This window comes from Lepidochelys kempii, chromosome 3 (assembly GCF_965140265.1).
Source record: "Lepidochelys kempii isolate rLepKem1 chromosome 3, rLepKem1.hap2, whole genome shotgun sequence".
In the NCBI taxonomy this organism is placed as follows: domain Eukaryota; kingdom Metazoa; phylum Chordata; order Testudines; family Cheloniidae; genus Lepidochelys; species Lepidochelys kempii.
The window spans coordinates 141,145,138-141,172,476 of record NC_133258.1 but is presented as its reverse complement, the minus strand read 5'-3'; the positions used below and the strand labels follow the sequence as shown (position 1 = coordinate 141,172,476).

General features: G+C 42.3%; 1 protein-coding gene across 3 annotated transcripts in view; it reads right to left on the bottom strand.

Annotated features, from left to right (window-relative positions):
• KIF26B (kinesin family member 26B) overlaps positions 1-27,339 on the bottom strand; it is a 420,929-nt gene that overhangs the window by 78,701 nt on the left and 314,889 nt on the right. For all 3 annotated transcript variants that reach the window (XR_012158167.1, XM_073338289.1, XM_073338290.1), the window contains 4 exons: positions 20,028-20,234; positions 18,201-18,294; positions 15,832-16,094; positions 11,325-11,508 (listed from right to left, as the gene is read on the bottom strand). Coding sequence is in view for 2 of the 3 variants with exons in the window: in XM_073338289.1 (XP_073194390.1) it covers positions 11,325-11,508; positions 15,832-16,094; positions 18,201-18,294; positions 20,028-20,234 (748 nt within the window). In the remaining variant the exon portion in view is untranslated. The remainder of the gene's footprint in view (positions 1-11,324; positions 11,509-15,831; positions 16,095-18,200; positions 18,295-20,027; positions 20,235-27,339) is intronic.

Sequence of the window (27,339 nt, the reverse complement as noted above, 5' to 3'; positions counted from 1 at the left end):
CCTCGAGCCTCCGAATTAAGCAAGCCAATTGTGCATGGCCACACCATGCTCATTATCTCAATGCAGTGCCTACATTGATGCACAAAGCAGTGCATCGTGGGTAGCTATCCCGAAGTGCACCTTGCCGCAGTGTGTTTTGAGAAGTTTGTGGAATGCCTCGTGGGGCCAAAACACTGTGGCATGGGAGAATGTGAACATTGTGTCAGCATCCCATGATGCACTGTGCTCAACAGCAAACAACCCAGTGGTTTTCGGACCTTAAAACCACTATGTGTACACCATGACCCCAGAAGCATGGAACCTGCTCAGTTGTGCACTCTTGCTGTGAGCATCTCAAACACCTCACGCCTTCTCCTGCAGTATTTCCAGAGCCGAAGTAGGGTCCACTGAGCGGAACATAGCGATGTCCTGCAAGCAGCCCTGCTGCACGCCATTGAAAAAAACAATTCACAGTTGCTGCTGGCAGTTACAGAGCAGCTGCACTCTGTTGAGCACCGTTTCTGGTCCCGTGAAACAAGCACTGACTGGTGGGACTGCATTGTTTTCCAGGTATGGGATGACGAGGAGTGGCTGCAGAACTTTCGAATGCAGAAGGCCACCTTCCAGGAACTTTGTGCAGAGCTTTTCCCTGCCCTGCAGTTCAGCAACACAAAAATGAGAGCTGCTCTGACAGTGGAGAAGTGAGTGCTATTTGTAATCTTGCAACGCCAGACAGTTACCGGTCAGTGAGGAATCAATCTGGAGTAGGTAAATCAATCGTGGGAGCTGCTGTGCTCCAAGTGTGCAGGGCCATTAATCGACTTCTTCTATGAAGGGTAGTGAGCCTGGGAAATGTGCAGGACATAGTGGATTGTTTTGCCATGATGGGGTTCCCTAATTGCGGTGGGGTAATAGATGACACCCATCCTGGCACCAGAGCACCTTGCCAGAGAGTACATAAACTGAAACAGATACTTTTCAATGCTGTTCCAAACGCTGGTGGATCACAGGGGGCGTTTCACCGACATCGATGTAGGATGGTCGGGAAAGGTTCATGATGCGCGCATCTTTAGGAACTCGGGTCTGTTCAAGAAGCTGCAATCCAGGACTTTCTTTCCAGACCACAAAATGAACATTGACGATATTGAAGTGCTCATAGTTATCCTGGGGGACCCAGCCTACCCCTTGCTCCCCTGGTTCATGAAGCCATACATTGGCCGTCTGGACAGCAGTAAGGAACAGTTCAACTATAGGCTCAGCAAGTGCAGAATGGTGGTTGAATGTGCTTTTGGTCATTTGAAAGGGCACTGGAGAAGTTTACTAACAAGGTTGGACCTTAGTGAAGAGAACATGCCCATGGTTATAGCTGCCTACTGTGTACTGCATAATATTTGTGAAAAAAGGGGGAACATTTTCCGCAAGGGTGGGCAGTTGAGACAGATCACATGGCAGTCATTTTTGAGCAGCCAGACACCAGGGCAATAAGAAGAGCACAACAACAAGGGGCTGTGTATCTGCGAGGCTTTGAAAAGCCATTTCAATAATGAGCCATAAGTAATGGGAGCTGCTCATGTGCATTGTGCTTTTCCAAATCTTCACCTGCCTTGTATCGCTGTCCCTGTAAAGCCAACCCCCGACCCAAGCCCACTGCTTCTATTTAATAAAGAACATTTATTTCTCAAATCCATTTACTTTATTTAACAAACATAAGTAGAGGGAGAACAAAAAAAAGGTAACCTTGGGGAAAAGGGGTTGTAAAGTTGGAAGGGGAGAAACATAGACTCATAGACATTAAGGTCAGAAGGGACCATTATGATCATCTAATCTGACCTCCTGCACAATGCAGGCCACAGAATCTTACCCACCCAATCCTACAATAAACCTCTCACCTATGTCTGAGCTATTGAAGGTCTCAAATCATGGTTTAAAGACTTCAAGGTGCAGAGAATCCTCCAGCAAGTGATCCGTGCCCCATGCTGTAGAGGAAGGTGAAAACCGCCCAGGGCCTCTTCCAATCTGCCCTGGAGGAAAATTCCTTCCCGACCCCAAATATGGTGATCAGCTGAACCCTGAGCATGTGGGCAACATTTCAGCTGTGTAACATAATACCGTACTCCAGACCATCAAAGACCTGGGAATGGACGCCTTCTGGTCCTTGTACCCTCCCCCTGAGTTATGTGAAAGGGAAAATGGACTTTTCGCCCATGCCTCAGGGAACGCTTTGGGGAGGGTGATTCTGCACCAGGTGATGCTGGCTGGCTGTCCACCAGGGTCTGCAGAGGGACTCTCCCCTCCTGCTTCTGTTCCTGCAGTTCAACCAGATGCCTCAACATGTCTGCTTGGTCCCTCATAATCAAAAGCACCTCCTGCGCCGCATGCTCTCGCTCACAAGGAGCTTTCCCGCTCTCCATGTCCATGTCTAAATTCTCAGACAGTGAAATCCTCCACGCTCTCAGCTCTGTGTCAGGTACCCCGGAGGCATTCATTATCTCGGTGAACATGTCCTCCCACGTTCTCTTTCTCCTTCTTCTAATAGCGAAAGTCTGCTTTCAGGTGTTGATGTCACACTGAAGGACACATTTCCAGTTGTTAGTCATGGGAAAAAATAAAGGAGCCATTGTACATGAATAAAATGTTTCCATAACAAGGCCATTTTCATTAAAACAAAAAAAAAACCTTATTACACTAGGTGCAAGCCATAACATAATCAGAATCTGTAACCATTCACTGTGCCATTTTACTGCTCCAGACATGGTGAATAGCCCCCCCCCCCCCACCCCCGGGTCATGGGTGACAGCACTTTGAATGAAGTTTATGGCAGGCTCATGTCAGAACCAGAGGTAGCTAGTCAAACAATCGCCCCTCCCCATAGCACAATGGGAAGCTATTTACGAACTGGGCGGGGGGAAGGGGAACGTTTTCACTCCCAAATTGCGGAATCTCTCAGGTGGGGCCCCAGTCCCCTATCAGCCACTTTAAGCTACTTGCCGAGCACAGTAAAGGCACATTAGCAGCCGTGTGGTTTAGCGATCCGGAATGTGTGTGTGTGTGGGAGGGGGTCTACATGCCCTTTTTTTCTTGTAAGAGCACTTTTAATGAGAAATTCTCCTGTTTCCCCTAGGCGACCCTATGTGATATCAGTCTCCTGAGGGTAACAGAGGCGGAAAGGCAGGAGATGCTGCAAGCGTCTGGGTATCAACCCGGTCCTTATGCTGTGTACCACAATGATGCCAGCAGAATTAATTCAGGAGTTGCGTGGGAAAGTGTCCTACCATGGTGGAAGAAATAAGACTGCCTTGTCCAGAAACCTTCTGCAAAGGATTGCAGAGTACCTCCATGAAAGTTTCCTAGAGATATCCATGGAGGATTCCTGGGCTATCCCAGTCCATATAAACAGTCTTTTCTGGGGGCCACCCTCTGTGTAGCTGGAGCAGCCTCTTGTAAGCAGAAAACCACAGCACCTCGCTTTTTCTTCACAGTAAACATGCAATAAAACTGAATGTGTGCGCCTGCTAAAGTTTAACTGGACTTTGATTATAACTGTAGACTCACGATAGGTGCCTTCCCTGGCATCATGGTCAGCCACCGTGATGTCCTGTGATCCACAGGGCTCCAGGGTTAAAAATATTTCCTGGCTCTCGGGGAGAATGGATCCACTGCTCGCCTGTCTCCCATTCTCCTCCTCCTCCTCCTCATCCACCGTATCATCCTCTTTGTTGTCCCTAGACTCACACACCTGTGAGGTGTCCCTGTTGCTTGTGGGAGTGCTGGTAGGGTCACCCCCGAGAATCACATGCAGCTTTTTGTAGAACCAGCATGTGTGGGGTTCAGCACCAGAGCGACTGTTCACCTCCCTTGCCTCCTGGTACGCTTGGCGAAGTTCTTTTATTTTCACACTGCACTGCTGTGTCCCCCTCGTGTAGCCCTTCTCCCCCATTCCACGAATGATCTTTGCATAGATGTCAGTGTTTTCTGGATCGGAGCTCTGTCTGCACAGACTCTTCTCCCCACACAGCGAGGAGATCCACCACCTCCTGTGCAGACCAGGCTGGAGCACGTTTGGGGCGTGTAGTCTCCGTGATCAGCGGTGCTCAAGCTGGCACGTTCCCAATGCTGATCAAACAGGAAATGGGAAGTCAAAAATTCCCGTGGCTTGAGCAGGGGAGGGGCTGTTTCCTGTGTACCTGACTGCAGTGCAGCGGAGTTGAGAATGATCTCCAGAGTGGTCACAGATGAGCATTGTGGGACACCACCTGGAGGCCAATTATGTTGAATCACACAACACTGCATCTGCACTACCTCGCAGTCGACCCTAAAATCGAATTAAGCGCTATGCCTCTCGCAGAGGTGGATTACAGAAGTCGACATTAGAGGCAACTTAGGTCGGCGTAAAGAACCCGGTAGTGTAGACACATACGTTAACAGGTCGACTTAAGGCGGTTTCCTTCGACCTAACTTTTTAGTGTAGACCAGGCCTAAGAAACAAATTTCAAGGACTTTGGGAGTACAGATGGAAGGAAGGAAGGAGAGGTCAAATTTTGGCTCTACTAGTGTTAACAGTACTCCTTTAAACTGATATTCTACCCTGAAAAGTAAATCTGTAAAAGCAGCATTGTACAGTTTCAGCATTTATTGTGCCATGCTGATTTCCTATATGCTCAATTTACAAGTTGGAAGATGCATTTTCAACCTGTCAGCCCTGCAAACTCGACTTGAAGTTAAGTTCTTTACAACACAGGCATCACCGCCAGTGATATAAAGGTTCTGCAGCCAAATTATGTCCATATTTGTACTTGTGCAATCCCACGGTCTTCAATTTAAACTCTCAACTGTTCCTATATAAGCACATTAATCTCCAATAGAGCATACAAGTGTAACTGAGGATATGAGTGCTCTTGTAGAACTTTGTACCAGTGATGATGCACAAGGAGAAAGGAACCTAGCTTGACTTTCCCAGGTTGAATATGAAGGACTTGTAGTTCTAAAAGTAACATATTTTCGGTAGCAAAATGAGCAGAATTGATATGGAGTAATCAAGACACAAGCAGGGAACCATTGGCAGTTTTACAGAATCACTTTTCAGGATACAGCAGCATTTTAAAGTAACCACAATTTAAAGTACCATTAAAAGAACTGTTTACAGTTTTCTGTAGATTATTTTCATAAATATTGTCCCTGTTATATTTCAGTGGTTCAAGGTGAGGAGCTGTATTTTGGACTAATTAGTGAACTGTTATACTGTAAAGCCTGCAGCAAACGCTGAAATAACAACCCTGCCATTTCAGATACCATTTGATAAATGGACCTGCAGCAGGCTTCGTGAATGAATGCAGTATATAGGGAAGGTTGAAGAACTGTGGTGACTGTATGGGGTTACTATAGAGATGGGCAACATTTTTCATATGAATATTTTATTCAATGACAAATGTCATTTCAGGTCTACTGAAATTATTCATGAATTCAGATCAAATTCAATAAATAGTTTAGGCCAAAAAATGAAAACAAATTTTAAAAAAATCAAAACATTTTGTTTCGACATCTTTAAAACAAAAATGCTTTGACTTTTTGTTTCAAAACAGCATTTTGTTTTGAAATTTAGCTACATTTATTTTAAAACAAACAAACAAAAAGGGTAAAAACACGAAAAAAAAAGAGACCAACCTCCCCACAATTCCTTTTGGGTTGAACAGACTGAATCGAAGACTGAATTGTCAGCTGTCGTTTGTCAATCAAGACCTAATCATTATTGCGCTCACTTGTTATTTTGATTCAATGAAAGGCATGGGGGTTGATTAAAAAGGAATGGCTGGCTCACTGGATTTATGGAAGACATGGGGGAAAAAGCTATTGGTGAGAGTGTTATATCTTTGTGATGGGATCCTTTTAGAAAGAACAAAGTTATCAGTGTGGCAGCATCAGGAAGAAGTCTGTGGTTAAAAATGAAAGGAAAAATGGCCCCCGATGGAAAAATGGACAGTTACCATTTTGATGAGAAAAGGAGAGGATTTGAAGTGCATGTGAAAAGCAATATTTTTATGCCAATGGCACTGAGCATATTTGCAAGATCAGCTGTTGTAAATGGTTGATAAAGGGACATTTTCTCTCTTGAAAAAGTTTTATTTCCATTAAATACTGGCTGATATGAACTATGAGGACTTGACTGAAGTGCTTATGAATCACTTTATACCCCAAGCAAACATCCTAGTTGCAAGATGTACAATTCACTTCAGAAAACAGAGAAGGAGAAAATGTATCTGATTTTTGGCTTGTCCTAAATTGTTCTTCACAGCCTGTCATTCTGGGAGCCATCTATCAGGAGAGATAGTTATGTACGTAGAACCAGAATTCCAGAACTAAGAACTGTGTCACAGAAAAAAACTTAACCTTAAACTCAAATGTAGTATGTACTGCTGCTTTGAGTCCACCAAGAGAAATTATTTTCACCTAAAAACGTGGAACAGCATTTCAGCTATGTAAGTGGAGAGTGGACTCCTACGAAATCTCTGTGTAACCCCCTTTGGAATGTGCTAGTTCCAAGAACACTGAACTGAGCCCCTTTGGGTCCTACCCTCTGGACTACAGCAACAATGGCTCCAGAACCTCTAGACACCATTTCCCAGTCTGTACAGGAATGGGGGCAGGGACACGGAAGAATAGATGGGAAATTCCTACAAAAGCCAACGGGGAGCTTCAGATAGAGTGATTTATATAAACAGTTTGCTGAGCCAAGGACTGCACAATCCATAAGAAAGATCATTTTGGTTAATGTAATCCAACACACTCTTTCACACAGTGTATGAAAGATTGTATCCTTATTCTTGGGGGGGGGGGGTTGTTTTTTTTTTAAACTCAGTTTGTCAGTGGAAAGTGATTACTACGGAATATAAAAGTAATACCCAAAAGTTCACAGCTTCAGATTCTGGTTGAATTTCACTGATCATCACCAAGTAAAAGTGAAAATGGAAAGTCTGATGATTAGAAGTTAATTTTGGTGGCCAGATTTGGACCAAGGTACTGAAATTAGTCAAACTGAACCCTATAGCAGTCACTGTATCTTGGCACATGTTATCTATGGAAGTCAGTTAATGAGCCTTGGTGAATATTATGCACTGATATTGCTAAGAAGAATCAATGACCCGTGTTTGGTTGCTGATGGTGATTATTCCAAGTGGCCAGGACTGGCACACATGACAAACACTTCTGGTGCTCAGACTACTGGGTATTGGAAATATGTTTCCTGCATATGGTTAGCCTGAAGAGAGAGTTTCAGATAAACAGGTTGAGATTGTTTCTGAGGAACTTCAGGTTTTCCTTCAGAGAAATTCACACACATGTAAAGGTCAGCTGCTCATCATCCAGTAGCCAGTGGGCAAGAAGAACATTCTGTGCAGAAACTTAAGAGAATCAGCAAGTCAAAACAAGACTTGTTTTTAGGCTGACGGCACCACTCACTCAATCTGGGATCTGAAAAGGAAGTTCTCCATTCTGCATGCTTTTTACCACCAAAAATTCTGGAATCCAAAGTTAGGTGGCAGTTTTTGCTGAAGATGAGATAAGATGAATACCATAAAATTTCATTGTCCATGGCCAGCTTGACTCTGCAGTACTGACAGTTAAAAAAAAAAAACACCACCACCACCTGTAACGTTGCAGGCATAATTCCATTGATTTCAATGGCACTGTGCCTGCTTCTTACATCAACAACTTCTGGCCTATCGTGAATTAGGACTCTAGGTAAGTATAGTACCAAAGTGTCCTTTTTACAGTCACTTTTCTGAACACAGCCACACTTAAACTTTTTGATCTTTGCCTCACTAAAAGCTGCCCCCCCCTTTTTTTACCCTATTCGTTGAACCAACACTACTATCTTGTCATTGTTTTCTAACAACTGCTTCACTACAGCAAACTAGGCTCTGATCATCACTAGGAACCCTTTCCTAGCATAACCCCTTCCCCCACAAACACACACTCCTCCAATCATCAACTAGATCCGACCTCCTTGGCTTATTAGGTCTCCCAGATATGGAAACATTCAGTCAGGGCGGCATGGCCTGAAAGCAAAACATACCTACAACTAGGGAATGATGCATCTCACATTATAAATCTATGGGATCATGTAATCTTTTAGAATTAGCCATTAAAGCCATCAGGAAACAATAAATTTTACTCCACAGCTCTTTTTTAAATTGTATTTGAAAACAGGCTGTGTGTGTGCATATGTAAAAAGCATGGAGTATTAAATGACTTTAATGGTAATGCCCTCAAAACCAGTCCTCTTTCTTCCCAACAACCAGATAGTTTGAGCATTCACAGTCTTCCTTTCCACTGCAGGGTGGTTAGTTAATAAACATTTAGTTAATTGAATTTTGCCTTCCAATTCCACACAGGTTATTACTAAAACAAAATGCAATCTCCACTTTCATTTGAGCAACTATAGCTGTTACATTTTAAATACAGTACAGAATATTTGAATATGCTGCATTCAAACTATAGGCATAAATATGGCAATGATGGCCACTCTTTGGACATCTTAGATTGTAGTCTGCTGCCTAACACAAATAATCTATAGAGATACACAAGCTGAAATATTCACGGTCTCCGCAGTGCTTATTTAGGCCCAGAAAAACTATACATTATAGAGGGTCGGAATTTTTTTGACGAAATTTTGTCATCAGAAAATGCCAATTTAACAAAACCAAAACTTTTCACGGGAAAGGGTCAATTCTGATAATTTTTTCAAAGCTACAATGTTTTGAAAAAGTTCTGAAATTGTCAAAACATTTTGTTCCAACATTTTTGAAACAAAAAATTATGGTTTTAGTTTGATATGACTTCTCATTTCAAAATTTAAGCGAATTATAGTAAAAATAAATCAAATAAAAAAGGTCAAAATTGAAACAAAATGTTTCAAAGTTATTGAAACAAAACATTGCAATTGACCTGAACTGATATCCCTCCCCAATTTTTGGTAGGCAATAATTTGAGATTGACTTTTCATCCTGATTCGGGATGCGAATGGTTTTTGATATCCTGGAATATTTTGGAGCACAGGGGAAAATCTTTCCCGCTCTGAGCCACTAAACATATGTTAATGAACCTGCTGGCTCCTTATTGGATGGTGTGTTAGTATCCAGTGCAACATTCAGCCAGCAGAGGGCTTCATAATCCCTTTCCTGTTCTGGATGGATAGGGCCCTACCAAATTCAGGGTCCATTTTGGTCAATTTCACGCTCCTAGGATTTTTAAAATTGTAAATTTTATGATTTCAGCTATTCAAATCTGAAATTTCACGGTGTCGTAATTGTAGGGGTCCTGACCCAAAAAGGGGTTGTGAGGGGTCACAAGGTTATTGTAGGGGGGGTTGCGGTACTGCTACCCTTACTTCTGCGCTGCTGCTGGCGGTGGTGCTGCTGTCAGAGCTGGGCAGCCAGAGAACGGCAGCTGCTGGCCAGGAGCCCAGCTCTGAAAGCAGACCCGCTGCCAGCAGCAACACAGAAGTAAAGGTGGCATGGTTTGGCATAGCCACCCTTCCTCCTGTGCTGCTGCTGGCAGGGTGCTGCTTTCAGAGCTGGAAACCCAGCCAACAGCCACTGCTCTCTGACTGCCCAGCTCTGAAGACAGAGCAGAAGTAAGGATGGCAATGCTGCGAGTCCCCCCTAAAATAACTTTGTGATCCCCCCGCGACTTCCTTTTGAGTCAGGACCCCCAATTTGAGAAACGCTGGTCTCCCCCATGAAATCTGTATAATATAGGGTAAAAGCTCACAAAAGACCAGATTTCACGGGGGGTTGGAGACCAGATTTCACAGTCTGTGATGCATTTTTCATGGCCGTGAATTTGGTAGGGCCCTACGGATGGAATACTGGCAGCGGTTAAAGAGGACCTGGGCTCAGGTGGGAGCTGGAGGTTGGGTATGAGCAAGAGCAACTGAGAGCTGGCTGCAGAGAGAAATATGGGCAGCTTGGGAGCTGGGACTGAAGGGCAGAAAGCCAGAATGGGAGCAGCCTTTTGCTTGGAAGAGGGACAGTGTTAGTGGTGGATAACAAGCAACGGGCTGCAAAGGCGGAGGTGGTTTGTATGGATGGGTCAGAACAAGATAATGGGTCAGACAAAAAGGACTGGACTCTGGCCAGCATGCTGTTGGCTCTAACGCGAGTACTCCTGGCACTAGGCCCAAGTAGCCCCACCTTCATTCTCTGTACTGTTCGGCCCCCCCAGGGGCTAGACTGGGAGCTGCTGGGTGTTGTGTTTACTATCTTTTGTTTGTAACTCAAGACCACAGCGCCACTGGTAACTGCAATGTCTGTTTCTGGCAGCCCGAGTAAAGCAACCCTGTATTCATTTATGGCAAGCGTTTATAGGAACCCAAAGGGTCTAGTGCTGGGAATGGCTACAGTGTTTGCTTCTGAGCATGCGGGACAGCTGGCACGTTGCCGTGCTGGTGCGTTACAGCATTCACAGCGACTTCCTGCTCTGGGGACTGCTACAATATGTGCAACAGACTCTCCTGTAACAGTTTTGAAGCATTTTTGTCTTCTTGATACTTGGCTTTCCCTATGCTTTCAACAGACAGGAATGCCTTTGTAAAAGCTCTCAGAACCCCTCTTAAGTGCTAATTCTGTAAACAATGAAAACAAACAGGTTTGCAATTTATTAAAAAAAAACAACACAAAAAAAAACCAGGTCCAGAGCCAGGAGTCCTTAGTCCCTCAAAATCAATGGGAATTTTTCCTGAAGAAGTACTGAGTGAGAATTATTGTTTTTATTTATCATTTGTATTAGAGTAGTCCTACCAAACAAGAGCATGTCCTCATGGTGCCAGGCACTGTAAAACACATAGCCTTTTTAGAGGCAGTCCCTGAGTCAAAGAATTCACAATCTAAATATTATTTGTTTTACAATAGTGCCTAGAAGCTCTGAGATTTTGACCTTATTGTGCTAGGCACTATAGAAACATATAGGAAGAAACAGTCCCTGCGCTGCAGAGTTTATCAGTCTACATGGACACGATAGAGAATGTCGTATTATTATCCTCAATTTAGGCTATACCGTACTGATGAGAAGAACCTTCAGTCTTCATGGTCTTTTGATCCTTAATCTCTGTGCTGAGGCTCCCAGCAAGGGTGATAATTAAGGCCAAATCTGATGGTGTTTTTCATTTAGATGTATAGACCAGCCCACTAATTCACATTACAAAGGCAACTGAACACTGAACCAAACACGCTGCTGGCATATATTGGCATAGCTCCATACACCAGTAGACAATTTGGCCCCTCGTCTTTTCAAGGACACCAGTTGATAGAATTGCACGTGGCGAGGAAACAGAAGAAAACGGAATGACTTACTGCCACCTTTACCGCTCTTCTCCATTCGGTATTGGTAGATGTGCAGAGTGAAGAGCATGTGCGAGTTCCTGTGGTCCTCCTCATCGCAATCTCGCTGGCTGCTTCGGCGGGAGGCTATCGCTGCATCGAGGAAGAAGGCAGCCTTCTCTGCAGTGGGGGCACGGAGCTCACTCTGGTTTTGAAGCTGCAAGACAACCCAGGGGAAAGCAAATAAAGCAGCCCTGTTGGGTTTCAGCACTAGCAGGTAACATTCTTGGTGCCCTGAAGTCTAAGCACAGGTAAATGTACTAGGGACATAGGATTGTGATACTGGATCAGACCGAGGGTTCAGCTGTCCTGTCACCAAGCATGGCCAGTACCAGATGCTTCACAAGATAGATTGCCATGTCCAGGCTTTTGCCTGAGACTGTATGGCTGTACCTAATTGCTGTACCTTTGGCTGCAGTTCTATGAAAATCTAAGGACTAGATGTACTCCTAGGGGGATGGAAGGATACGTGTAAGTGTCTCTGTTGCACTACTTTCCTAAACCTTAAGCCATGTAATATGTCACATTACCTTGGACTTGCAGTTGGTTTTTAACAACCACCACCGTTTGCGGTTCATTGCCATTCCATTTCAGAGCTGTCAGTTAACAGGCATTACCACAGTGTTTGCTCTGCTAAAGTGGGATTACTGCATTATCCCCTTTTGAGATTTAACATAGAAATGAACCACTGTAGCAGAGATATAAATTCATGTGTCTTTTTAATACATATCGTACATGCCCAGAACCTTGTTCTTGCTTTACTCTCTATCTGCATTTAGGCCCCAAAAATGTCCACGAGGAGGCTTTGCATTGGCTGCAGCCTGTGTTTTAAAATACAACAATAAAAAACAAGATGCTTCTCGGTCACATCGATGGAAGCAGGGATCACTAATGGGCACAAGGCTCCTCTAAGTATTCAGTTTGTTTTTAAAAAAAAAGAAAACCCAAATGTCATGCGGAAGTGCTGTTTTTGCATCTCTATGGATGTGACAACCTAGAGGCTTGCTAACATCAGCAATGGAATCACAGTGGGGAGAAGTTAGAACTACAGAGTGGATTCAGCCCGTTACCTGTGCTATAGCCTGTGAAGGGACCAAGCAAAGGAGGGTTGAGCCTCCCCTATTCAGGGGTTGCCCAGGTTGCCCTGACTTGTACTTCCCACTGCAATAGCACCGAAAGGCCTTGCAACAGCAGGGAACAACTGGTTCAGGCTCTCAACATGCTAGGGGCAATTCTGAGCTGGACTGGCCTTTAGAGAGACACAATATATCCCAGAGCTCCCCAGAATGCTCCCTTCTCTGTACCCGGCCAGCTCTGCTGACTGGGGCGGATGGGCAGGTGCATGGCTATGGCTTGCGTGCGAGGAACTGAGGGGGGAGCAGTCCCTGCACTCTGGGAAAACAGAAGTCTGTAGATTATACTCAGCCCTTGTGAGGGGTGGAGGAAGATCATAAAAGAGAGGAAGCCCCTTGTGTCTTCCCCCACAAGTTGGTCGGAGGCAATCCATTAGATGAAGCAGCACATCGTGTATAATAAAATTGCATTTGCTGGACCTCAGTCACAGTCTCCAGTGTTGGGAATATAAACTGCTCTTCTTTCTCCAAAACGATAGCCAGCATTAATTCAGCTATTATTAACCCTTGATAATGTGAGGAATGTGTGTGTGATTCATGTAATCAAACGTTAGTTTGGAGAAGTGACACGTGATTATGAAATATAACATTCATAGCTCCATAGATTCCAAGGCCAGAAGGGACCAATGCAATCATTTAGTCTGACCGTGTGTATAACACAGGCCATAGAACTTCACCCAAGATAATCTCTAGTGCATAGCTTTTAGAAAACCATCCAATCTTGAATTAAAAATGGTCAGCGATGGAGAATCCGCAACGCCCTTGTTAAATTGTTCCAGTGGTTAATTACCCTCACTGTCAAAAATTTACACCTTATTTCCAAGTCTGAATTTCCAGCCCTTGGATTGTATTACACCTTTCTCTGCTAGACTGAAGAGCCCAAGTAGATACTTATAGACTGTGATCAAGTCACCCCTTAACCTTCTCTTTTTGAAACTAAATAAATTGAGCTCTTTGAGTCTTTCAATATAATGCATGTTTTCTCATCCTTGAATCGTTTTCATGGTTCTCGTCTCCAATTAATCAATATCCTTCTTGAATGGTGGGCATCAAAACTGGACACAGTATTCCAGCAGCGGGCACACCAGTGCCAAATACAGAGATAAAATAACCTCTCTACTCCTGCTCGTGATTCCCCTGTATATCCGTCCAAGGATCACATTAGCTCTTTTGCACACCATGTCACACTGGAAGTTCACATTCAGCTGATTATCCACCATGACCCAAAAAACTTTTTCAGAGTCACTGCTTCCCAGGATAGAGTCCCCCATGTTCCTAGATGTATACATTTACGTTCAGCCATATTAAAACACACATTTGCTTACATCCAGCTTGCTCTGTATCAGTGACCTCTCTTCATTATTTACCTCTCCCCCTATTTTTGTGTCATCTGCAAACTTTATCAGTGACGATTTTATGTTTTCTTCCAGGTCACTGATAAAAATGTTAAATAGCATTGGGCCAAGAACCAACCCTGCATGACCCTACTGGAAACACACCCGCTAGATGACAATTATCCATTTACAATTACATTTTGAGACCTATCAGTTAGCCAGTTTTTAATCCATGCCGTGTTAATTTTTAATAATTGTACACACACTGATAATGGCATTGGTATTGGTAATACACAGAGCTGGTCCACAGACTACAGGGGAGGCCTGTTTGTCTGAGAGGTTAAAATACAATGACAAGTTCCCCTTTTCAGCCCTTACTATGAGTGCAGCCCAGGAGTAAGTTCCTCTTCTAAAAGAGAGGGAGCCCAAAAAAGGGTGAATAAAATCATTAGAACGCTAGACTCAGTCTAACCAAGTCCCACTAATCTACTTGTTTTCTTACTAACGCATAGTTTCTCAGTTGATGCAGAGCATGGTTTGTGGTAGATATATATTAAAACAACCTCACCTTGTAAACAACAAGATAATGCTCAAAACCATATACACTAAAGTCTGATTAAGAATAATGTGACGTATAGGAATCATGTTGCTGATTTTGTACATATATTAATAGAACATTTTACCTTCTTTTCCTCTGAGTATATCAAGCATTAATTCAGTTGTGTTGTATGTAGCTGTGAAACCATGAGGCCCTTGTTTTCTACATACTGCACTTTGACAGTTGGGGTTGACAATACTGTACATCATCCTGTGGTCCTGCTTCTACTGTCCCCACTCTCTAGAGTGACTGGTGCCCTGAGGCTGCTAAGTGCTTAGGGTTCAGAGACCATAATTGTGTCCTGTCATTGTGGATTTCCCCCAAATTGTGAGCTCACGTGGGGACAAGGCCTGTTGCTGTGTATGTAGTAAAAGGAAAGAGTGAGCATTTTTTGTACCAACTAAGTAAAAGTAAAAAACCCATAGACTTTCTGATGGTTGTCCAGGAGGTAATATGAACTACTTAGGTGTTCCTGCTGACTCTCCACGCCTGAAGAGAGCTGGAGTTATTCTTGGCTTGCCCAGCTCTAACATTTATTTCTTGGCAACAATTAATAAGTAGCTATTAATACTTCCTACAACATTGCTAATGCTAGTGCTATAAATAATGGAGTTTATAGAGAGATAAACAGCCATATAAATGACTTCCAGCTATTTGTGCAATACTGTAAATATTTTAGCTTGTTGTTTTATAAAAAGAGATCGCAGTTCTTCTCTTTTTTTTGGGGTGGGGGGGGTGAATTTTGCTTGCTCTGAATGTTTTCAAATTTTATTGCAAACATCAACCCCTGCTCACCATCAGTTATATTGGAGGTACAAATATTGAGGCCGGAAAAGCAGATGGTCCCACAGCTGCAGGTCATAAAGTTCTTGTATGTTTCAAAGTAAACACATTCAAGTCTGAAAAGTTTATACTTCCAGTAGTTCTTGAATTTGAGTTCTACCATCTCAGTAGCACAGAAAAATATCACTAGGCTTGGCAGAATTTGATTTAATTTTTTTTGATAATTTTGATGAAGGTTTAGTTTTAAGCATATTTTAATTTTTATAAATTTAAATTTTCACAATTGCAGGAAATTGGGGGGAGGGTGTTGGACAATAATTATTTAAATGATAGTAGACGTTGAGAATCAAAAAGTTAAAGCTTTATAACTGTTAAAACAAAAATTGCCAGCATCACATCAAAATATACAAGTAAATATCCTTAAACCAAATTCAAATAAGTTCTCAAGAAGCATTTTTCTTACTTTGCCTCCCTGGAAAGTTCAGTTATCATCGATGGACATATTTTTATCACTTTTGTGTGTGTGCAGCAATTGATATTTTCCAGCGTTTACTGATGAGAATCTAATCCTTTCAAGCCTAAATATTACATTGCTAGAGATTAATTCCCTTTAAAATAAATCTTAAATTCACCTGCATGCCACAGATTGGGTCCTCACAAAGGTAGACACCTGGGGACTGACCATCCTGCAGGCTGCCTGTAGCTACTTCTGACAGTAAGTCCCTCAGATTTTCTTCTTTCCCCCACACTTCCACTGCAGAGATCCGGACTGAGAAGCGGGCCCCAGTCTTCTCTTTCCGTTCATTAATCAGCTTGAAGAGCCATGAGATGGCACAGGGGATTATGCCTAGGTTCTGCATGGAATCATCTTTTCCAATCATGGTGTATGACTTTCCTGTCAGGTAGGAGGGAGGGGAGAAAAGAAAATTAAATTACACTCAGTGCATCCAGAGCTTTCTGTCAAGTGACATTATTCTGCACAGGCTCAGGAAAACAATTTCCTTTACAAAAGACAGACAGACGGAAAGAAAGGACAAATAACAGCATTTAAAATTGGTAGGCTAGATCCAGAGCTCTGCTATCCATTTCTCTGCAGCATTCCGCTACCATAAAGGGGCTGAAAAACAGCCAGATCTTCCTAGATGAAGATTTCCCTAACATTCAAGGAATCCTTAGCTGGGGTATATCTGGCCCCCACACCACTCTGCAGCTAACAGTGTAGAAGGCATGTCGGGTAGGGTGGCCAAGTGTCATGTGCTCCAACAATCCCTAGTTTGGAAATGATCTCCTGGGGGAGGTGGGGAGGAATGTTACTAGCCAGCATACTTTAGAGCAGCCCCTAGATAGTTCTATAGGATGCTAGGGCTGGAACTGACGTAGAGCTGGCCCCGGGGATCAGGTAGCTGCAGGTGGCTCTTTTCAGCATCCCCACCCTTAGCTACACTCGGCAGAAGCTAGACATATAAATAATCTGGTCCAGAGGTGGTCCCACAAATGTGGAGTCTGGATCCAGATCAAAACATTCCCTAAGTTTGGTGCTCTCTGGAACCAGGATTTTGGTGCAGGCCTGTCTCTGTTTAAAACATCTGTTAATTAAAAGCATCCATACAGTATTATCTTACTGTTTTCTGTATTACTTCATATACTGCACATAATTAAGTTTTCAGAATCTCTCTCATGTATAGCTCTTTCTATAGCTGTCACACAAACGATATCGATATGCATACACTTCAGACAATTTCTCGTGGCTTTTTTTTAATCTCATTTTATTTCATGAATTATGGACATAAGTGGTATCTAATGTTAAGAGGGTTAGTGCAGCAAGATATTTTTAGACTTTACAACTCTTTGTGAAACTGTGTGTGTCCATAGGAGTAGGAATAGTGGGGAAGGCAGTTAATGAAGCAGCTGCACATTGTCAGCTAATGTTTTATGCTTTATCTCAGTCTAGATTAGATAATTGAAAACTGTGGAAATTGGGAGGCACAATCGGCCAATTGGTAGGACATTGGATTGGGAGCAGGGATTACTCTCTGGCCTTAAGCAAGTCATGAAGGCCTGAGACTTCAAGTATTCATCAGTTCTGGGTACCTCCATTCTGGATGCAATTTGAGACAACCAGGCCTTGACAGCGTACTCTACTTCTTCATTGCCTGAAGAATGGAAGTTTCCTTGAAGTGTCTTTTTAATGTGGTAGAACTGTGTGGGATCACTTTTCAGGTAGTAATAAAGGTGGCAAAGTTGTTGCCATTAAAAAGTCATCATTTCCCAACATATACCTCTAGATACGGATGAGCAGTACATAAAATTATGTTAGAATTTTAATGTCTTCTAAAAGAATCTTGTTTTGATTACACTCTTTTTGTCAGCATTGAAAGTTTTGATCATGCAAATGGTTGCAGAAGCTAATTTTTGGCTAGTCGCTGAAGATTCAATTAATGCAACTTGTTTCAGGCAGAAAAGAAAGTGGTTTATAATGCGTAGGTCATCCATCAAGGAAGAGCAAAAAATATCATGTGTCTTAGGCACCCAGTCCCAATGCTTATATTCTGAGTCACAAACATTGAAGGAATATAGTCAGTTTGTAAGCAGCCCATAAGACTGAAATGGTTGCCTAGATTTCTAACACTGAACATCTTCATAAAAGTTGTAGACTACTATGGGATAATTCATTAATCACCGAATTATTCTTATTACTATTACTTCCACTGCAGTAGTGCCCAGAACTCCATTGTACAAAGTACTGAACAAACATACACAAAGGCAACCCATGCTGCTGAGACCTCACAATCTAGGACTTCGACAATATGCAACAGCAGAATAAATGGACAAATAAGAAAGAAGGACCAGGTAGGGAAAAGACATGTGCAATTTCATACCTAATAGTGTACTGAACGCAGGCAGTTTAAAAGCTGTTGTTTTCCTTAACCTAAAATAAAAATCATTTAAGGCTTGAAGTAGAAACTGCTCTGTTTGATTAAGGAAATGCAACAATACCAACCCAGTTTGGCATGGCCAAAGCAGAACACGCAGCCGTCTGCCCCATTCACCACTGACTGGATCACTTCAGCCACAGTCCCAGCACACACTTCAGCCTGCCACAGGTAGAACAGGATTGACAAAGATATTTAACAATAAAAAAAATTAACAGAACTTCATAAATATTCATGGCTGTGACAGCACCAAAATGCAATTGCTGATTTCCAGTAGTATCGTGTCATCTCTGATGACAACTCTAATGGGGCAACTCACCTAAGTAGGCCCAATCTTGCATGCCCTACTTAGGTGAGTTGCCCCATTGAAGTTAATGAGACTACTCAGATGAGTAAGGTGATTAGGACTTGGCTCTGAGCCAATTAAATTCCCTTTATGGAAGCCCTAGTCCATTTGCTTCAGCATGAGGTGCTGAAACTTCATTATCCTTGTAAAAGTTCTGTATGTTGAGAAATGGCAGATGGCTCTTTTATTCTAAATAGACTTCGCACCTGCTAAGCAGAGGTGGGTGAAATGCGCATAATGGAAGAGGAGAGGCTCATTATTTGGTAAAGCTGGATACAAAATCGGATTCACTTGGCCTTTTTTTGTTTACCTTTTTTCTTTAAAAAATTGCATTTTTTCAACCAGCTCTATTGTTTAGCAAATTATTACCAGAATTTTGGATGCAGTGGAAATGTTACAATTCTGCTGTTGGAGAGTTTGTGCGGGGGTGGGTGGAAGTCTATGAACAGGGCACACCCCCTTTTGTTTTGTCTTCACTAGGAAATATTTTCTAAAATTCCCCACCTTTGCTTTGAATCTCCCCAGCTGTTAACAATGGTAGGAGCCCTAATGAAGACAAGATGCTGGTAGCCGGTGGTGTTTTAAGCACCTTGTCATATAGATTCACCCTGAGCAGGTTTAGATAACACAGACAGACACCCAGACCCCTGTCTAAACTATTCTATTCCACTTCTTACACTATACCAATCAGCTGGAGCTCAGCCAGTGGTAGCAACATTTAGGAATTTTAGGAAAAATTTCCTATTGTAGATAAGATCTTGGTGGTTGCTTCTCGATTGGTCCAGTTCACAGACATTTGTTACTCTGTTGTTTTCTAATCCGTAATTAAGATTATCACTAATTATTTATATATCTGGGGTAAAGCCTGTGTCTTCTTATACTGAACTGGGTGGAAAAACCTGACATAAATATTCCTCTGCTTTTTAATAAATTGAGGACAGCATGTAGGATTAGCCATCTTCACATTATTGACTTGCAACACTGATATGATCAACATGAGCACTAACCAAAAACAGTTGAAAGTGTACCATCAAATACTGCTATCTGGTGTTTATTTGCAGGCTAGGCAGCATTTTATATCACTCGTATGATTTATCGCACATGTAATGCAAAAGATTAAAGTAGGGATTCTCAAAACTTCATTGCACCGTGACCCCCTTCTGACAACAAAAATTACTACACGACCCCAGGAGGGGGGACTGAAGCCTTAGCCTGCCCAATCCCTGCCACCCCGGATTTGGGGGCCAAAGCTAGCCTAAATCTAAGCTAGCCCTGGCGACCCCATTAAAATGAGGTCTCGACCCACTTTGGGGTCCTGACCCAGAGTTTGAGAACCGCTGGATTAAAGAAAATCTGATCATCATATTAAAGAGATTTGATTTAATGTATTTGTCACAATATTGCTGGCATCTATGGACCGAATTAATCCCTGGTCTAACTCCAGTGAAATCTCTGAAATTACAGCAGGGATGAATATGCCTCTTGGTCACACTAGTGCAACCTGGAAAGCATCTTAGATCCTTGTTAGTCCAAGTCATACGTTGCCTACCTGAGATGCATCTTGGGGGAAAACTGCATCAAAAGCAAACATCTTGGGGGGAACCTGATTGCCCCTTTTCTGGAAGGTGTTCTGGCCTCCACAAGACAATGGGTCATACAGAGTAATTTGCTTCTTACGGGGATCAACCTTTAAGAAGGAGCTGGACTCAGATGTATCCCTGGCAAGGGTGGAACAAATGCGCACCATGACTTTCACCTGTCAGCAAACACAGAAAGAAAACCACATTTAATTAGAGCACTGAATATACTAGAGTTTAGGATTTTTTAAATGGGTTTTCAAATTTCAGTGAGCCAAATCATTCTTGCTTTACTCAAGCCAGTGGGGCCACTGAGGTCAATAGACATCCAAGTGCTCGTAAAGGAAGCAGGATTTGGCCTACAGTGCACAATTAATAAGGCCGAGAGCCCCCTCTCTCGCCTTAATGGTCAGCTTGTATATTTAATAATTACCAGGCACATCAATGTATTTTAATGTCTCTGTTACTCTAGTACAAAGGTATTACATCCTCTTTTTTTGTCTTGCGATTCACATAAATAGAAAATTAACTGCACCCTGGTAGACCAATTAAGCAAACCAAAAGGTAATCTAGGCTGCTAAGCTATCAAGACTGATGCTGTTTCTATGAAGACGACTGATCAATAAAGCAAGCACATAAAAGCTATATCTGTAATTTACACGTTTTAATTTCTAATCCAAATGCAGACATTAAATGCCCAGTTCGTAGTGTCATCGAAGAGTTGTGAAAGAGCCTAGTTTTAATGGTCAGCTTTTGAAATTATCTCCAAGGGTCTGGAATGTAATAAGTGTTAAAGGATGTGTTAAAACACGTTCGCTCACAACCCATTAGATGAGTACATAACAAGGTGTTATTTCTATAACTAAGATACATCTCTGTGGGATGTAATGAGGTTATACAGTATCATTAACCAAACTTGTAAGCAATTTAGATATAAGCAAAACCACTGATAATTCAACACAGCTTTGGTCCCTTCAGTAATTTTATTATTATTTGGCACTTGACTTTTTGAACTTTGTAGGATACATTCCCCATCTTTGTCAACTCCTGTGTATTTCCTTTCAAGTCACGGCTGTGTTGTTTTGTCCGGAAGCAGACTAACTTCAAGACGGCAACCAGACAGAACTTATGGTTAAAAGCTTCTTAAATATGTCAATTGTATCAAACACACAAGTTTGGGCAAGTAGCAGTGCAGTAAGTGGTGTCCTCATCGTAGTGTGAAAGCATAACTACTGTTAACATTATGGAAGGGCATGTATGCCTTAAGAGAAGACTATTTTCCAAATTTTGAGGCAAATACAGTTTCTTTCTCTTTGCAATGCAAACAGAGCAATTTCATGCAAATTACCATCTGAATATAGTCTGTGCACAAGCGGGGAATGGACCCAATGCCAAATGCTCCTCTCCCCCTTTGGGATGGCACTCCTTGTGGGTGAGGATCCCCCTTCATGGTGGCACTAGCCCTCCAAACTGAGATGAGATTAAATCAGAAGCTTGGTGAGTTCAAACTCACTGGGACAATTTCATCATTGCTATAACTCCACTGACAATGGAATTACACCAGGCATCAGTGTAGTCCATTCAGTATTTTTGTGTTCCTTTCTGCGTATACTCATGCCTAAAAGGGGTGATTTGGCCCTAAATCTATTATTGTAAGAAAACAATTTGATCATTAGACAGGGAGTCTGGTTAAGACTCTGTACGCAGGCTTTCTGTTCTGTGTTCCACTATCAATTAAGATAAAGCAGAGAAACACTGTTGGAGTGTGGAAGGTTCTGTCCTCATTTATTCAGCCTCACTGTCTGTTTAACCTTTCTCCCCAATCCCTCATTTTAAAAGGCTTTTTTTGTTACACTGCCCCACTTTCCATATTGTGTTAAAGGCATTCTATTCAGCTCTGCCGTAGGTAGGCCCAGCTACCATTGAAGAAAGTGGGAGTTACGCCCATTAGAGCTCTAGGGCTGAATTTGGCTCAATATAATTAATTGATTGCAGATGCAATTCTCCAGGCAGCTCAGGGAGAGCTCACTAGTCAAGTCAATGAAGGAGGGAGGAAGCACAGCAATAAGTCCCTGGCAGGGCAAGAAAACAAAAGAGCAAATATAACCCTTTAACAGTTTTCCTGCTTGCATCTTGCTCCCTGTTTGCTTTCTCAGCAGCGTCCTCTATTTTTAAACAGATGCCAACATTTGGGATCTGCTGGATTAGACTGATCTGCTGGAAATCAAACTGACATAACACTGTAAATAAAAATAAATTGCCTGATGCACTTTTAAAATCTATTTTTTCTGTGTGTTCAGGTGTTGTATTTGAGAGCTAATAACTCAGATCCTGAAAATTCCTTATCACTTCATGCAGGGAGAAGACCTGACTGAATACACCCCAGGACTGATTCTAATCTCAGTTACATCGGTTTTACATCAGTGTAACTTCCTTAGCTGCAGTGGAGTTACTCCTGATTTACACCTGGATAAGTGAAATCAGAATTAGGCCCATTTCTTCTCGTTGCTGAATTAACATAACGGACCGTTCTATTCTCCAACAAATGTTTCTGCTTTTAGGATGGCAGAGGTTTCAGGAGCCAGGTTTCTCTCTCACTGGCATAAAAAACCAGTGTAGCTGAAACTATAAAATTTACTATCATTAGTGGTAAATTTGCTGAATAAACTGCCATCCCAAGTTCATCAGGGAAGACCCCAGAGACAGATAGCATACATTATTTGCTTACTAGTTCCTGGTCTTCTGATATATGTGAGGTGAGATGACGACACTGTGTTGCAATGCACATTTATAATTCCAGAGCGTTGGTCTTTCATTTGTTTTGAAGAAGAGACCGAGGAGTTTCTATTGGTCAAAGTGAAGAATGATTATGTTGACCAGAGAATTCTGGACTGTAACCTCAGTTAAGAGAGACACTCACGACAGGGTAATGACCTTAGGCAAATCACAGGACTGCCTTGTGTCATCGTCCACTTAGTAGATGCCCACTATAAACCAGATGCAAGGACTGCCAGATTCTGATCTCACATGCTTGAAAATCAGAAGCAGCTCCACTAATGTCACCTGGAGTCACCCCAGGGTGAAACGGCTGTAAGAGCTAATTAGACACAAAAGGTCTTAGCTGACCTTTCTTGTACGATGAAATGGCAAAGAGGAGTGTTTAAAAATTGTTTAAGACTAGGAAAAAGTGGATCAACTTCACATCGTTATTTTCCCTATGAATTTAAACAGTTTTCTCCAAATATTATAAACAGTTTGGATAGGTAATATTTATATTAGTTTCCAAAACTAAATATTCCTTTAATTATTAAACATGGGAGATGTCCCTTCGACTGTTAATCTACAATGTCACTTAGTGTGGCTTTTAGCAGATATTTTAAGGAGACACCACAGTCTCAGCCACAAAGTTGGAATGACTTTTTTGGAGGTTGAGGTTTTACCAACCTCTTTGAAAGCAATGTCCTCTCTGAAAAAAGACTAATAGAACATAGGCAGGTTTTTACTAGACACAAACTCATTATGGAGCAAATCTGGACCTAGAAAAAGAAATGCAACTGTCATGGAAATCTCTTGGACAAAATGAATGTGAACAAAAACAGTGCTTTAAATTAAACACTGGGTGTATAACCGACGTGAAAAGTGAGTGTGAGTAGTAACAAAGGATTACCACTGATTTAGCATTTTGTAGGAGCCTGACTCTGCTCTCAATTATACCAGTTTTATCACATTGTAATTCCCTTGATTTCAATTGAGTTATTCCTGTTTTACGCCAAATTAATTGGAAGAAGAATCAAGCCCTAGGTGTGCAAAATAAGTATAATTTACAGTCTAAAGAGAGCTGCCATTGCGTATAGTTGAAGAAGGAACAAACAGAAAAGGTATAAGATACAGTAGAGGTGGCCTGCAAAATGGGGATATTGATATTTAGATTCACACATGTAACCCTGGTACTATATGCTAAGCACAGTAAAACATTACGTCATATCCAGGTCAAAGGGTTATTCATATTTGGAGCAAATGGTTTGTGGGTAAGGCATAAATGACTGAGAGCCAGGAGATATGGATTCTATCTCCGGATTTGCCAAAGACATGCAGTGTCTTACCACCTCCCTCACAGGAAAGTTGTATGGCTACATTCAATTACATTGGTCAAGTGCTTTAAGGATTCTCAGATGGAGGGTGCTACTGAAGTGCAAATTATTATTACATATTCTAATTATTACCTATGTAACTTAATAGAGAAGATGTCACACAAGAAAATTCCCCAACTCTGGTTATGACAATAGTAAATCATATCGACTACATAAGGCAGAACTGATGAAGCCACATGGCCCATTGAACTCCCATTTCACAATTTCACATGCGATTTATGAACAGGTAGGGGTGATGGGTTTAAAGCCAGTGCAGGACCAAGCAATATACTACACCAGGGAGGCAGTATGAAAGAAGGTAGAACAGTAATTCATTCAGCTATGGGTATAGCTCCAGGAACCTAATGGTCTTAAAAGACTTTCAGTTCAATTTCAGGTTGAAGATCACAGCTGCTGCTCTGGGTAAGAGAGAATACAGTGCAGTTCATCTGAAGCCAGCTGAACAGTGGGGTTTAAGAACTTTAATACTTTTTGCCTTGCCTTGCAATTTAAATGAACTATAAATTGAGATTTTTCTCCTTAAAGGCAGGAAATTGGGTTTTTATGCTTCGCTTCCTGTGTGTCATTATTCCCCGAGTCCATTGCTACACTTCCCAACTAATCCCCTGCAATTAAGGGGTTAGGATATACCACCTGTGATTTACAGGACCACTCAGACTGCCTGCTGAAGTTCTTATTTGAGTCCCAATAATTGTTCAGGTCCTTGACAGTGTCAAGCTTCAGATAGACTTCTCTGATTGTTTCCATAAAACAGAAAAAAAAAAAAAAAAGCAAGACACAAGAGTGTGCTCTTGGAACACACAGTATTGATAAAACAAACATTCTGGGTCAAATTTTGGTCTCATACCCATATCAATCCAGATTAACTCAGTCTGCTTACTCTGGATTTACACTGGTTTGAATGAATTCTTTTCCTGTATTGTGAAGTTTCTTTGCCTAAACCTAAGCCTTGCCTCCTAATATTGCACACTCCAGGGGCAGCAGCACCAGTGCTTGCAAACTTGAGGATACAGGGCACAATCCAAGCCCACTCGTCTCAGTTGTGCATACAGGGCTTGATAGAAGAGCACTGAATTATTAGGAGTCCTTTAATTGATTTCAAGGGGTTTCGGGTACAGTCTATAGGCCTTTATTGTGCTCTTACACCAGTTCTGCACTCTGTTGATTGGCTTCAACGGTGTTGCTCTTGATCTACATTGATGTAAGCGAAAGCAGAATCAAGCCCATACTGCTTAGGCTTTCATTACCCAGGCCTGGTTTTAAATTGTAACACCACTTTTACGGATGTCTTTATGTCCAGGGGTCACCGGCATGAGAAAGTCACCATTTACTCACAGGTCCCGCTCAGTAGTGTCAGTCATAGCACCGTTATTTTATGCATAGGGAACTAATTTTGTCATTTCTAGACCACTGTACAGTAGCTGTAAGTCCATGTGGATTTGTTAATGGTCACTATGTAATTTAGGCTGAAGAACCATGCTGACTCACTTCCCACCTTTCACACTGTGCCTCCAAAACATGGTGATCTTCAATCAAGAGGAGAGAATTGGTTAACTGCAGGTTTTTTCCTCTGATAAGCCCATTTGGTGACCCACCATGGCCCTTTTCTTACGTTCTCAATCTGCACAGAAAGACAAAGCTTCTGTGAGTGCCGGAAACTACAACAGTCAGGTCCACAGGGGAAGAAAAAAAGCTAAACTAAGCCAGTGATATGTCCCTCTCTCAAATGCCTGCCGGGGACTTGTGGATTCCTGGCAGTGAAGTATGGAACATGGGGTAGGTAAACTGCATAAAACACCAATAACCAGGAATGGAAGTTGGAATAAGGGAACACAAGTCTTCTGAGACCTGCTTCAACATTGGGGATATTCTCGCTTCCTCCTACCCCTGACTGTAAGATCTAGTTTGAGGCTCATTTATCTAATTATTCAGCGGATAGGGCTAGACAGCTGTTGCTTTGGGCAGTGTGCTTGTCTTTATGAGCTGCTTCACTCATCAATCATTTCAGCACCTTCTGTTGGACATACACTGTAGAGTGAGGGGAGGCAGGGATTGTGATGTATTCAGTGGAGAGACAGGCAGAGCAAGGCTATTGAGCAATATTAGCACTCCATCAATGTAATGGCAATCACTGGCTGCAGGAACAGCCTTATTGGAGGTTAATGAAGAGTGGGCTTTGTAATTTCTCACCGTTACTTCTGTAAATAATGGCAGCAGATATATTTTGTTGTAGCCAAACACAAAACATTACAATACAATAAAATCTATAACTTCTCATTGCTTATGCACGTGTACTTTTTCACACGATGGATGTAAAGCTAGAAGCTTTCCCGCACTGTCCAGATGATCTGGAAGTGTTTTGGTAAGTTTCACCATTTCAAGGAGACTCACATCCTTTTCTTCCAGCTCAGAAGACATAACTGTTAAGGTTAAAATGAAATCTAGATGGTCAAGATAAAGAGATCAGGCCAAATTCAACCAAATGCAGCCTGGAGTAAGTGAAGGCAGCTGCAATGGAAATCTCTGGGCCAAGCTCAGAAGTGACAAAAACCATGGGGTAAGTTACATCAGGTGTAACTTGGTCAGAAAATGTAATTTTCTCCTCTCATGCCATTTATGATCAGTGGTGTAATTCTGCTGGATTCCGTGGACCCCCTGCTGATTTACATTAGTTTGAGTGAGAAGAGAATCAGGCCATTGTGTGCAAGTGGCAAAGCAGTGCTCTGGTATTGACATTCGTTTGGGATTCAGTGGGTTTGTAACTCATACTCCAAGAGAATGGAAGAGAGGATGTAGCAGGATAAGCAGCTAACAGGAAGATGCAAGATAAAACCCACACTTCTAGTTTAATTCCCACCTTCACTATCCACAACTCTACTAGGGAGCAATTTCACATTGACATGAGTGCAACCTCCAGTGGTACCTGATTGGAATGGCGTCCTCTTATGCAAGTGCTGAATTCTGCATACCCACTAATTGTCAGATCTGTGCAAGTTACCGTATGCCACTTACATTCATTGGGCTAAATCCTTCACTCCCCTATAGCCAGCACAAGGGAGCTGCAGAGCAGGCTCTATGGATACTGCCAACACCAGGAGCACTGCTCAGTGGCATAAAGCTGGCATAGCCCAGC